The 13,662-nt window shown below is 36.6% G+C and overlaps 1 protein-coding gene across 1 annotated transcript in view; it reads left to right on the top strand.

The window, feature by feature from the left end:
• PLCZ1 (phospholipase C zeta 1) overlaps positions 1-13,662 on the top strand; it is a 47,046-nt gene that overhangs the window by 19,098 nt on the left and 14,286 nt on the right. The window contains exons 7-9 of the mRNA XM_018080212.3: positions 4,663-4,935; positions 7,093-7,249; positions 8,888-9,004. Of these exons, the coding sequence (XP_017935701.1) occupies positions 4,663-4,935; positions 7,093-7,249; positions 8,888-9,004 (547 nt within the window). The remainder of the gene's footprint in view (positions 1-4,662; positions 4,936-7,092; positions 7,250-8,887; positions 9,005-13,662) is intronic.

The following is a 13,662-nucleotide window of genomic DNA, read 5'->3' as shown; positions in this document are numbered from 1 at the left end:
CAGTCCTGGTGATATGCTGATATAAAGTGACAGAATGTAGTGTCATATGCAGCAGTCTGTAGATGAACTTAGAAAATATTAGAATCCAAGAAGAGATATATTTTCACTTACCCAGCTGTATCCTCCCTCTCTAAGAAGTTTGACAGCTACTGAAAGAAATAAGTAAACCTCCACTGTAACACAGAGAAAAGAATGCAAACACATTGGTGCTTTTGATGAAGGTTTGTTTCTCAATTATTTTTGTAGCACATCAAACTGCCTTACACTGCTGACAGGATATATACATGAGCTGCTTAGGAATTTTCCATTATTTGCAGGTTTCCTGTCACAAAAGTGGAATGAGACATTGATGTGTTGTTAACTGAAAGTGAAGTGGCAACTACTGTTATTTTACAAGTGGTCTTTAATGTTTACCACGCAGCTGCAAGATCAGTTACTGCATTGTGGTGGTTCAGAAGCATTTCTGACCAGGATTACCAAGGTTTCCCCAGAGTTATTAAAGTCATGGTGTCTGTTTTTCCAGAATGCACCAGTCTTGGTGAACCAAGTATTGAAATCTTCAACATCTAGATATAATAATGGAGTGTGTGTCTAAGAGATTCATATTGCTACTGCACTTTCTTCCCTCCTACCTGTTGCACCGAGAAACTTTCAAAACTTAGTTGTACCTGGCTGTCTATGACCTGTGGCAAATAGATTCTTACTAACTGTAACATCTGACAAAATGGTAATGGTCAGATTAACCTGTGGCTGTAGGATCCAATGTTCAGTTTAACCATCCCCATATTTGCCTCTCTCGTATAACGTTGTAGGGTTTTATAATCTTATTTCTTTGTTATTGAAAAACCAGGACACGAAGATTTTCACTGAGACATTCAAGACCAAGGCTGCTTTAGCATGTCAAGTTTTGTTGCTTCAGTGATAAGATTCCTTCCTATTTTTTTCACCCACAAGTCAAGTATGCAAATGTCTCGACCAAGTCTTTGCATCAGGAATATCTTTTCTTCTTAGCAAGTCAAAGCATTTCTAGTCCACTGTGTTGCCTTTCAATCTGCCTATGGCATTTATTCTTTACAAAAATGAGAAGAAAGATGTTGAAAATGTAGCATGCCTTGGTGATGACCTCAAAAATAAGAAAATCAGTATTGTTTATTATAAAATTTCTGGTTTCTCTAGGTTCTAGTGAGAACTTACAGAAGACTCATCCAGTTCCTATACCATTTCTGGGCATTACACTCTACAGTCTTTTTCAGGGATCATGGTTTTCCCACAAATGTATTAAACATGCAAAAGTCACTTACCTCTTGTTAATAATTTTCCTGTATTGTTAAACAACTTCAGAAGATAATTAAAAACAAAAAATTGCCATATTTTAAATCATAAATCAGGTAGGTCTTAGGCTGATGGTTTATTTGATGTATAAAAACCAGATCCAAGGTATCTTCTTGGACCCTTGAACTGTGGTAGGGAATTTGTGAATGAAGGCCCTGAGCACACTACACTAATTAGCCTGGCCAACCTGTAACCATCTTTCTCAGTAATGATCCTTTGGATTTCCTTCCAATCCATGCACCAGAGATTTAGTTGCCTAGGCAGAATGTCACCTCTAATATGGCACAGCTGTTTAGCCTTGGATCAAACTTACATGAAGTCTATTACAGAGCACAACACAGGACTGTAATTTTCAGTGCAGGGGTCTTCTCACTGGGTAAATGTGTGGTATGAAAACTTGTAATGAGACAGCTAAAGTGGAACTCCTGATATAATTAATATCTGTTTAAGTAGAGTTCAGACACTGATGGTAGTATTGATTTCAAGTATCTGGATAACTGTGATTTATAAGGCTGCCACAAAGACATCCATTGCCACTTTTAATAAGTGTGATTCTCTTCTTGAATCAGTGAAGAATGTTGGTGTTGAGTGTTTTTAACAGTTGTACTTAAGAAATTTTGTCATTGTCTTATAAGTTTTCCCTATGTTAGAATTCACAGGAGATGTTGCATCTTCACCCTATATCAGTATTTAAGGCAAAAATATAAGTCTTGAAATAAAAAAACTATGTAAAATTTAAATTGATTTTAACCTTGTTACTTAGTAAGGTTTTCAGGATTAGATATTCCTCTAACTAAGCACCTAGGGCTGGCTAGGAGAAGAGAAAACTCCACTCTAAATTTAAATAAGGGAAGCTATTCTTCTCTTTTTAATACTTATCATGCAAAACCAGAGTTTGTTCTCTACATTTCTGAGGAATTAATTTTGTCCTTTTTTACATTAGTTACAGTACTCAGTTAGGTGGGTTTGCCTGATCCAAATCCATGATTTTGTCTTGGAGTCTTGGAGTCGACTTCGGCTGTTCTGATTTGTGTTGTACATCACATTAACCAGAATGTACAAGAAATAAATTTTGTTCATTTAATTATGTAAATATTTGTTCCAGTTGATGGTACTTGGAGACTTTTGCTTATGCCAGCCTTGAAGTCCCATTATGCTCTAGGGAAGATCTATTATGTTTTACATATTTAAATTTTTTATTATGCTTAGAGTTTATATAGAAGCATGTAGCAAATGTATTTTTAACATATTTTGCCTTTCATATTAAAACTAGAAAGGAGAAGTTATAATGAATGTTCAGACTTTCAGCTCATTAAAAGACTTTTCAGCTCTTCTAAAAGACTTGGACATTCAGAGAATAAGGTGCTGTGTGTTTAGCACTGCTGATTACCAATTAAAGAAGTCCAATTTCACACAGTCACTGGTTTTGTAACCATACATTTGTTATAAGGGTTTTTTTGAAGATGTATTTGAAGTTCAGACTTAAAATCCTTGATGTGTCATTTTTTCAGTTCAGGGTTCACTTTCCATGGTTTGGGATAACTATTACTGGAATTTGCTTCGGGCCAAATAATAGCAAAATTTCATATTGCTAGAGTATTCTCTGTAACTGGTTTTGAAAATAGAACTGTGATTTAAAATGTTATCTTTGTAGAAAACTGAAAAAAACCCCAAACCTTAAAAAACTTTTCCTTCCTCAGGGTATTTACATTTTTGCTAATAGTTCATAAACAGAGCTTTAGAAACTGACTTCAAACATCAGGGCCCATTTTTACAGGCTCACACACACATACTTTGGCATTTTTTTACTTAAAGCAAATTTACATATAGGAAGCAGTAATGTAGCCATAGAAAGGTTTTCCTTCCTTATATACTAGGTCCTTTTTTTTTTTTTTTAAATTTCTAGGATTAACTCTTACCTACAAATAAAATGCGAGACCAAAAGTGGACAGAACTGCTTTTAAATATTGGGAAATGTGAACATGCAAAGGAAAATTCAGAACTTTCAAAAAATATGAGCAGCATTAATCATATTAAAACTCTCCTAAAAATATCGCGGGGGGGAAAAAAAATGAGTGCATCAATAAGAAATGAAGGAAATGTTAAAGGGCATCCTTATTCTGAGTCACCAGTGCAGAGAGACTAATCAAATCTTACAGTAGCATGGCATTGATAGATATTAAGCATAAGATATCTCATTCCACTGGCACACTGGCAAACTACTAATACAGGATCTGAAGTGATGAGCGGATTATGAGCAATGGAGATTGCCATGTAAATAAATGGAATGCCTGTTTCCTTGCCTATGGCTGTAGTTTCCATTACAGAACTTTGGTTTTATATGTTTGTATCATCTGTACTTTTCATATTTACTTAATGGATACCTTAAAACACAGTATTTCAGTTACCTTTCATTTACTGTGAGATTATATGTTCCCTCTTTCTGTAACCTTCCTTTTCGCTAGTGCTTATGAAACTTAAGGAATAATTTTGTGGATCACTTTATTCAAGAATGATAGTAAGTCCTATTACTCACAGTTCCTGTGTACAGCTGTAGAAGTGAATGTCTGCTAAATAATAGCTCCTTTACTATGAATATTATTTCATAAATCTAAGGGAAGTATTTGTTCATAGGATTCAGGTGCATAGGTGAAAGACGCTGTAAGAATTGATTTCATTTAGTGATTTTTTCCCCTACATTTTATGTTACAGAAGCTGAAACGTGCCCATTTAAAAACAGAGAAGTTGCTTAAGCAAACTCACAAAACTCTGTTACTTCCCTGAGCAGATCAGCATGAGGATCCACTGTAAAATAACAAAAAAGTTTTAATTTGGTAAAATAGACAGATATGCACAAAGGCAGTAATCAGATAAGGCAAAAAATTTTCTGCAGCTGCAATAATAGCTAAAACAACATCCAAATTAACATCAGATACATGTCTCTAAGTATATGTATATATATATTTAAGATTATATTATGCATAGTAAAAAAATATACTTTCTATGCCTTGCCTGGCCATCACCTCTGACACTTACTTCCTACTTTTATCTTTTCATGGTTTCAGCATCTGTGTATTTGTGGTGGAGAACCTTTTCTCCTGTCATGGGTTTAGATAGTCACATTCTGCCATGTGCTTTGATCCCCAGACTCTGTTTGGTTTACTTCTTTTTGGCTTTTGCCTCACTGATATCTATCTTTACTTCATTTTGTTAACTCACTTCATTGTACATGACAAACAACTTTGAACATGGGTTAAACAATACCAAGAGATAAAAACCTACTAATCTATACAAAATTCTGGTTACTGCTGTTTAACCTCTTTTCTACAGGCATTAAAATTCAAAGTTCTGATAAAAAATAAAAAAGTTGGAACCATTGAAGAAGGTATGCTCAGGACAGGTGATGAGACTGGTGCTGAGGTTACTGACACTGGTGCTGAGACTGTTGTTGAGACTGGTGCTGAGACTGAGGACATATCTGAGTCTGAATTGCTGTCTGACGAAGAGACTGATGACACAACCCCTATTTACCGATCCAAGAGTCCCTCCAAAAGAAAAGGAGACCGTAGAACTTCATCCCCACCGCCTTCAAAAAAGTCAAAGGTAACTTTTGTCTTGATTGAATATAGAAATTACATAGATGTATGTCAGCTTCCTTTTTATTCTTTCTTTCTTTTTTTTTTTTTTTGAGAAGAAGGAATATGTTATCCTAAAATAGAGACTAAATTTAAAAGCTAGACTTTAAAATAACTTAGAGCAATGCATTTTGAAACGACATGTTTTAGCTCAAGGTTTCAAAGTTTTCCTCTTCTTACAAGAAACTCCAAACTGGACCACATTTTAGCATCCAAATAAAAGGCAACCCTTCCCTGTGCTCCCATCTTGAGCTTCAACTGCGTTTTCCTCTTTCAAGTCTTGTGCTTGTCCCAGGTGTTCAGTACCACAGTAGATCTAACATGAAGTTGTCCAAATATTTTGTTGGTCCCAAGGCCCTCCTGGAGCTATGTATGGAGAACACATGTAGCAGTTCTTGATGATGACAGATAGGTAACTATTTTTTGCTGAAGTCCATCGGTCTATCTTGGAGATCTTGAAGAGTTCCCACTCCCCTATTCTGTTCTGGATTTATGCATGAAATTAGGTGCACAACCATGTCTGGTTGTGCTAAAACATTTTTCAACACTTAGAATAGAAAAGGTGTTTTTACATTTTTCATGCAGAGACTTGACATTAAGTATTATTTCTGAAAGAGAGAGCAAAAATTGGATGTGATCTTTTTGAAAGTCAAATTGAACTTAACTCATATTTTTAACCAAGATTAATTCTCTACCATGGGAATCTGGTGCATCATCAGGATTCAAAGTGTTTTGTTCAAGTTTTTTAAGACATTAAGCTTCACTCTGTATCCAGCCACTGTTCCACATCATGTTCCAATTACCTGAATGTGGGTAAACTGGCAATGCTCCTCAGAGCCCAGTGTTCTTGCTGAGAGGCAGTGTTTCTTCTGTACCCCTTTCCTTTAAACCATTTGATGGTCAAGATCTTTGCTTTTTTCTCTTTCCACCTGATGAAGAGAGATAGTAAGGAAAAATTCTGAGGAAGGATGGAGTCCTCTTTGAAGAGGAAAGGCCAATTTTCCAGATGATAGGGTCAAATATATTTGTAAGATCATGTCAGAGACCAGAACAAACACCACATACTCAAGAGCAGCAACAACAGGTGTCTGGTCATGTTTCACAGGCAGAAGAGAAAATGATTTCCAGGATTCCACTCTGTTGGAGTATTTATCCTGAGATCCCCTTATGGGAGGGTGGGAGAGCATTGGAATCCACAGCCAGGATACCCCAGTGATGCTGTTGGCTTTGCCAGTGTCCCTGCCTGCCACATCCAGAGAGTTGTGTTCTTCAGGACTTCTGTGACAGTAGATTCCTATTGCTCCTCTTGGGACATAGCCCCAGAATAATAAATGCACTTGAACTTTGCATAGTTTAAGAGCCATGAGCAGGCAATCTCTATTATTTTGTCAGGTGAGAATTTGCCTTCAAAAGCTTTAATGCCTTGTAAACATTATGAGCATCATCAGCTCTTTGCTGGGTTCTGCCCCTGCTTAGTTCACAAGTGATGCTAAGTAAAAATGTCACAAAGTGCCTCACAGTGAGAGAGAAGACCCTGGTAAAATCTCAGTCCCTTTGCTTTTGCTTGCTTTGGTAATGGAGCAAGGCTAAACAAAGATTTTGGCAAAAGAACTTTCTGCCTTAATTAAGAAGAAAAGACTTTTCTTAACTTCAGAGCGAGGCTTGGAGGAATATTTCTATGTCTAATTTGCTTGGCACGGTAAAATATTCTGTTATTCTAGATTTTGTAGTTGAGTTTATGCTATTGATCTTTTCTAGTGTTTTATGTATTCATGAATAAAAAGTTGGATGTATATTTTAAATGAGTGATGTTTAAAGCCATGAAAAATTATGTTAATTTACATACCAATCTCAGAATGAGGACAATTATAAAGCTATCCAAAAGAACACTGGCAGCATCTCTCCATTCACCCTACAATTGCTGTGATAAACATGGACACAATAACCTTAATAATCTCTGTGTCAACCCTCACTATCAAAAGTCATAAATTCATTAACCGTGACACATTTTCTCATACTTTGTTCATACAAATTGATAGTTTCTCTGAATTAAAGATAGTAATAATAATAATGAAATATGAAAATTGTGACTTTTTTATTTTTCCATTATTCATATGATTATTAGGTGAAGAAGCCAAAAATTGCCATTGCATTGTCAGACCTTGTGGTTTATACCAAATCTTCAAAGTTTGTGAGCTTTGAGCATTCCCTAGAGAATCAGAAGTGCTATGAAAATAATTCAATTGGAGAGGCTAAAGCACGAAAATTTGTAAAACATTCAGGTAATTTATTTTGATTTATTCAGCTAAAAGTTACATTGTTGCTATGGCTCCCTGTCAGGGCATTGGAAGGGTTAAAATTTTATGAAACACATACTGTCCAGTTTTATGTGGTTGTTTTTATAATACTGTTTTAGAAATGTCCTTTGCACTGCATTTTTTATTTCAGTTTTTTTTTTGAGGAAAATTGAAATGCAACTTTCTTTTAATTTCACGTGGCTTTATAAGAACAAATATTAACATAGTCTATAAAATGTATGGCTGCCTTTTGACTAATTGCTTTCTGCATCAAATAATTTAGAAGTTATAGCCAATAGTTGAAAACACGTGGAATAGGTTTCACACTCCCTTCCATGTCTGGTCTCAACCTTCACTGGAGCTGGGCATGGAATCTCCCTGGCTTTGGGGAGAGCTGCAGATAAGACTGACAGGATGGATAAATCCCAGAGAAGGGAGTTTGCTCCATTGGACCAGACCTTTCACAGCAGCCAAGTTGGGTTATTCAAAACTCACTCTGTGTTGGAGCATCTCCATTTGGTGCAGCCACTACAGTTCAGGCTCTGCTGTTTGAACTCCAGCTGCCTGCCAAGAGCCTCGAGGGAGTGTTAAGGACAGAGATCAGTGGCCATGACAATGAATCTGCCACATGCCCGTTCACTCAGGGCCAGCCCAGCTGCCACCCACCACTTTGTGGAGGTGATTCAGCGTTTGGTTGGGTGAATGGTGCTGAACAGCATCAAAACAAGCAGGATTTTGCCAACAGACAGTCCTCTCTGGCTCCTCTGGAAATCTAGTGAACATAAAAGTAGTTATATTGAAAACAAACAAACGAAAAACCCCAGCCAAAACCCCAATCAGAGAAGCAACAAACCAAACAAAAACCAAGCAAAAAACCCCCAAAAATAGGGTTAAAGGAGGATGGAAAGGATCAGGATGGAAAATGAAAAACCTTTCGTTTAATTACTAGAAAGGAGTCATGTAGATAGAAGTCACCTGAAGTTTCCCACATGGGAGTAGTTTGTGCCTACATACGAGGAGGGAGGGAACACTGCTAGCAGGAAGAAAACCAACCCACTTACTATCTTCTGAGGCTTATTAAAAACCATTTAAATGTCATTTAAAAGTGTGCTGTGCACTGGTCTTGATATTCTTCAGTCATTTTATTAATCCTCAAAACAGCAAACAAGCTGAGATCATCTTAGGGTGATTTTTGTTTTTCCTATTGAGCTACTAAAGCATGAGAGGGCTTTTTGAGCACTTTCCTGTTTTGTGTCTTAGTTTTCCATGAGAACACAGTGGGCATTAGTGTAAAAATCGTATAGTTACCTAGCAAAGAGGTGAAGAAACAGAATATTTCAGTGAAGGAATGATTCTTGGTTACTAAACTTTTAAAATAAGTCTGCATTTACACAGCAATATGAGTCAAATATTGAAGTTTTAAAATAGGATTTTAGCTGTATCTCAGAGCAGTATATTACTATATAATACATATATTAATATTAAAGTAGAATACACTGTTATGATATTGAGTTTAAAAAATTGCTGGATCAGATTATTGTATTTTTATTGTTATTTATTTGAATAGACTCTCTTTAATAACAAAGTTTTTCTTACCAAGCTTTTATCATTCTGTTTTTTAAGCTAAAGAGTTTATTTCACATACTACAAGATTTATTACAAGAATCTACCCGAAAGGATCAAGAATGACCTCTTCAAATTATAATCCTCAAGAATTCTGGAATGTGGGGTGTCAAATGGGTATGTTTGTTTGCAGAGACTGTTGCATTCATGGTTTTACAGATACAAGAGGTTTTTTGCTTCCTGGAGTACTTTTTTGTTATGTAAGTTACATATTTTCCCCCACTGGCATCAATTTCATTTTGTGTTATATAAACTTCTCTTTCAGCCCACATATCCTAGCAATTTTTCATCCCTAGTAATTATAAATATCACTTTGTGTTAAATAGCTGTATCTTATCCCCAACATTCCATTTATTATATTTTATTAGTTTATTTAGTTTATTTTTAGTTTATTTAAACAATACAACATTTTTAAGCTTCCATTACTCAGCAGTGGAAGTCTTTTCTGAAGGATCTGTGGGTTTGCAGTGGTTTTCTGTGACTGAAGTTGCACAGATGCAGGAAATGTGGGCACAACAATTAACAGAGGTGCCAAGAATTCCCAGAATAGGATATGGTACTGCAAGGAGGCACTCAAACACTCCTGGTCAGCACAATACCCAGGTACAGCTGGGAACTGCTGGGAATCTCCAGTGTATGTACAGATGCAACATAAATTTAGCATCTTAATTTCCTGTACAAAGCTCCCTGAACAACGAAATAACAATATTTCCTGCTTCTCTTCAAGTTATTAATTTGAAACTGTTAAAAATAAGCATGACTTCTGTACTCAGCAGGCTTTGAGAAACCTCTCACCTGCAAGCATTTTCCCCCTTTTAATGGCTTTAGAGACAATCTTGCCTTCATCTCTTTGTTCTTCAGTTAAAAAGATTCTCATTTGCAGAATATTTTTCTGTGTCTGTCTGCTACACCTTCTTCAACCTTAGGTAAAGTAGAGAACAATATTTTTTGCATCCAGATATATATTCTGTCTTTTATTCCGAGTCTGTACCAAGGACACCTGAGGGAGGCTCTGGGGTGGGCAGGGCAGTTTGCCCTAGGCTCCCAGTTTTGAGAGGTGACAGGTATGGGCTCACCTTGTTACATTAAAATACTCATCCAAGGACAGGCACAGATTTCACTTTGCCTGTAGGGCCCTGAAGCTGATGTCACCAATGTTCCAGGCTGTCTTTTCCACTTGTTTCTTTTCTCAGCTCCAAAAATATCTTCTGTGGCAAGTTACCTTCTCCAAAATATTGTTAATGATGTGCAATTTCCACTGAATCTGTGAATATGTATTATTTATTGTTTAACCCCCTAATGTATCCCCAGCTATGCTCTTACAGTTCAAGAACTTAGAATGAGCACTGTATATACTATCCCCATTGCTATTAAACACTAGTAAGTCTGTTTTATGCTTGGAGGAAGCACTGGCCAGAGGTTCTTAACTTAAAATTCAATTAATCTCCCAGGCTTATCATGCTGCAGTTTACTAGTTTTCTTTCTAGCCTGTAAATCTCCATACTTATCTCTGTAAAAAATATCCATTTGTTAGATCTCAGACAGAACTGAAGTCTTTCAAAGTTACTGTTTACTCAGAGTATACTTTAAAGAAAAGTCATTCTAAACAATAGTATGCAAAACATATGATTTTTGGTGTAGAAGGGGCTTGAGGCCCTCCCTGGAAGAATTGAAAATATGCAGGAAGTGGTTAAATCTGCCCTCTTGGTCCCTTCATTTGCATCTTCATTTAAAAAAAAAATATATATTCTCATGGGAATAGGCTGATTTAAACAGTTCTACACATATATTATTTCCAAACCATGGTAGATCTATTCTTAATTCCCTAATCTGTTTTAGATAACTGTTTGGCAGAAATATAACTGCTCTTCACAATGCAAGTCCCAGAGGGAATCTCAGTGAATCTTCTGCTGATGTCCTTCCCCTGACTTGACGCAGATCTTCTAATTTTTGTGTCTCTCCTTTGTCTGCATAGTCCACATACCCTTCCTGTCTCCCTGCCATTGCATTTTACATCCCATGCAAAGAGGTAATCCCTCCAGATCCCTTCTGCCATTTCCCTAAAACTGTTCACAGGACTCTCAGATTTCTCCTATGTCACCTATTCCCCTTCTTCAGCTCCTTTTACCCTCCCTGCACCTGCTAGCTTAAGTTCCTTTAACATCCATGACTCTTCTGGCTGGGCAAAGAAAATATATTAGGTTTTGGTCAAACCTACATATAATACCACCTGCCAGGCCTCTGCATCATGACACGAGAGCTGAGCTATTCCTTCACTTCCCTTAGTGATCGACCCAAAACTGTGCTCTTCTCTTTACCTTGCCAGCAATTTTCCCTAAATTGCTTGGAATATAATTACTTGGAGCAGTCTGGCACTCAGCTAAAGCAGGATGAAATGGTCCAACAGGCTCGAGATTTGTTGGGGCTGAGGACGAGACGTGTAATTGTGTAAACCCAGTTTCCAGGGGAAGGCAAGTTAAAAACCTCAGTTAAGAGTACAGAGTTTCCACAAAATTGCTTTGGGATATCACTCTGCAGTCCATGTCCATCCTCTGAAAACTGAGACTCATAAGAGAAGGTTAGGTTTTGTGAACAAAGAAGTCTTATGGAGAAAAAAACCCCTTTAATAGTCTGTGGAAAATTAGTATGCCTCCTGCATACAACTGCAGTGTGGCACTGGAAAGAACTGGTTTGGTGTATCCATAGCTCATTTTTATGTAGTAAATAAAATGAATGTAAAGATTTATGTGGGGAAAGAAAATTCAGGACAGTTATTTAAATAAACATATATCAGTTGAATTATATTGACTAAACAGAGCAAAAAATCCAAAACATAAGAAAGCTTCAGCAAAAATAAAAATAGAAAGACTTAAATATCCTTTTGAATATGGCCTTTGCATGCAGTATGAAACATTATCCATGTATCAAAACACTCTACAGGAATCACTAAAACATGGTTTTATGAGAAGGCCATGGTATGGCAGGTACAGAATTTTGTATCAGAAGAGGCCACATAGAGCACCTACTTTCTGGAGCACTCATAAAAATTTGTATGCTGCTGTGAAAGTTCCTCTACTTGTATGATGGATTTTTTTCTTATTCTAGGTCTTGTTTTGGTCTGTGATGTTGAAATGTATCTTGGCAGTTTTGTCACATCTGTTTTGTGGCTTAATCTTGTGTGCAATAATATGAAAAAAAAAAATTCATAAAAAGAGGAGTGATAAAAAGCTCTCTAACTAGTTCTGATTTTAACCTCTGAAGTTTCCTAGGGAAAAGAAACCTGCTTATTTAAATCTTGGTGTGCCTCACCTTTGCAACTTAAAACAACTGAAGTCTGACCTTGCTTGGGTTCTGTATCAATACCTATATTATTACTTTCTTCCTAATATGGTTTTAACAGTCCAAAAATTCCTCTTTAGGAAGTGAAAACTAGATTTATTACAACCTGGCTAATGAATTCAACTGATGCATTTCCCCTGTTTCATTTCCTAGGCTAGGGGGATCTTCTTGAAGGTGTTTTAACTTGCTTGCCAGGGGAGCCCACACACAATCTTGGAGGGCCATGCATTGTTTTTGGTCGAGTTCATAAAACATTCTTCTATGTTTTTCATATCCTCCAACTGCTGCAGAACAGTCTCCACACAGCTATCACAAATCTTACTAAATACTGATGAATGATGTGTTGTGTAAAGATGATACTGAGATGCCAAAGAAATAAGTGTGTTTATTAAGTAATTGGAAAAAATTCCACGGCTGTAATAGGTCACATGGCCACCCTGGTTTATGGACCTCCTCAAAAAGGTTGCTTTGCTTCTTACTGCCCATAAGTCCTCAGCCCAATGGGACAGCTATTAGAATTGCAGACTCCAGGGATATGATTAATCTAATACTTCCAGTAAGGACCCATTTTTTTTAATATGTTGTCCATTAAACTTCATTGATTTGATTGTCACAAGCTGTGGTGGGGCAGTTAACTCAGGTGTAGACATGTACCAGTTAGGTTGGACAATATCATTCAATGTATGAAGCTCCCTAAATGTACTCAGCTTTCCTTTGGAATGGCTTCAAGGTCTGGGACTTGTTTTGAATGATAGTTTCATGTTTCTCCTGCAGAAATGTGTCTACTGTCAGGTTTATGAGAAAGCTCTTGGGCTGCTCTGTAGTCTGTTTATTTTTTAGAGTGTTTGGTGTATGTAATATACACTGGAATTTCACCTAAAAGCATGAAACATTGAATTTAGTTTTATCAGTTTTTTCCAGCTACCTTCACTTCAGACAACCAGTAGAATAATAAATCATATATCTGAAATCCAGTAAATTTTAAAGAAGGACAGAAAAAAATTGCAGGGACACATATACCTCTGAAATCTTTGCTGGTCTTATTCTAAACTCTGTGTCAGTGAGTCAGACTAAACCAGGAAAGGGAAGCTGGTAAAATACACTGTTCTGCCAAGAATCACAAGTTAAAAAAATTTTTTAAATTATTTTGTAAAAGTATCTGTTTAATGATGAATGAAATCAGGTAAATGACAACTAAAAGATGCTCAGACTTACACTGAAGTGTAACTTTCAGACTGACACATCCATCAGGTAGCAAAAATCAATTTAGATTTTAGATTCGGTAATTTATCAGAAATGCTTTAGGTACTTCTCCCATGAGAACCTCACGAGAGAGGATCCCTAATTGAAACCACTCATGGATAGACTGGACAATGGATGACTTTTAATCACCCGACATCTTTTTGTCCAGTAGAACTCCTTGTAATTATGTGGGA

The sequence above is a fragment of the Manacus vitellinus genome, unplaced genomic scaffold (genome assembly GCF_001715985.3).
Source record: "Manacus vitellinus isolate BGI_N305 unplaced genomic scaffold, ASM171598v3 scaffold_5_pilon, whole genome shotgun sequence".
Lineage (NCBI taxonomy): Eukaryota > Metazoa > Chordata > Aves > Passeriformes > Pipridae > Manacus > Manacus vitellinus.
This window is presented reverse-complemented; position numbering and strand designations above follow the sequence as displayed.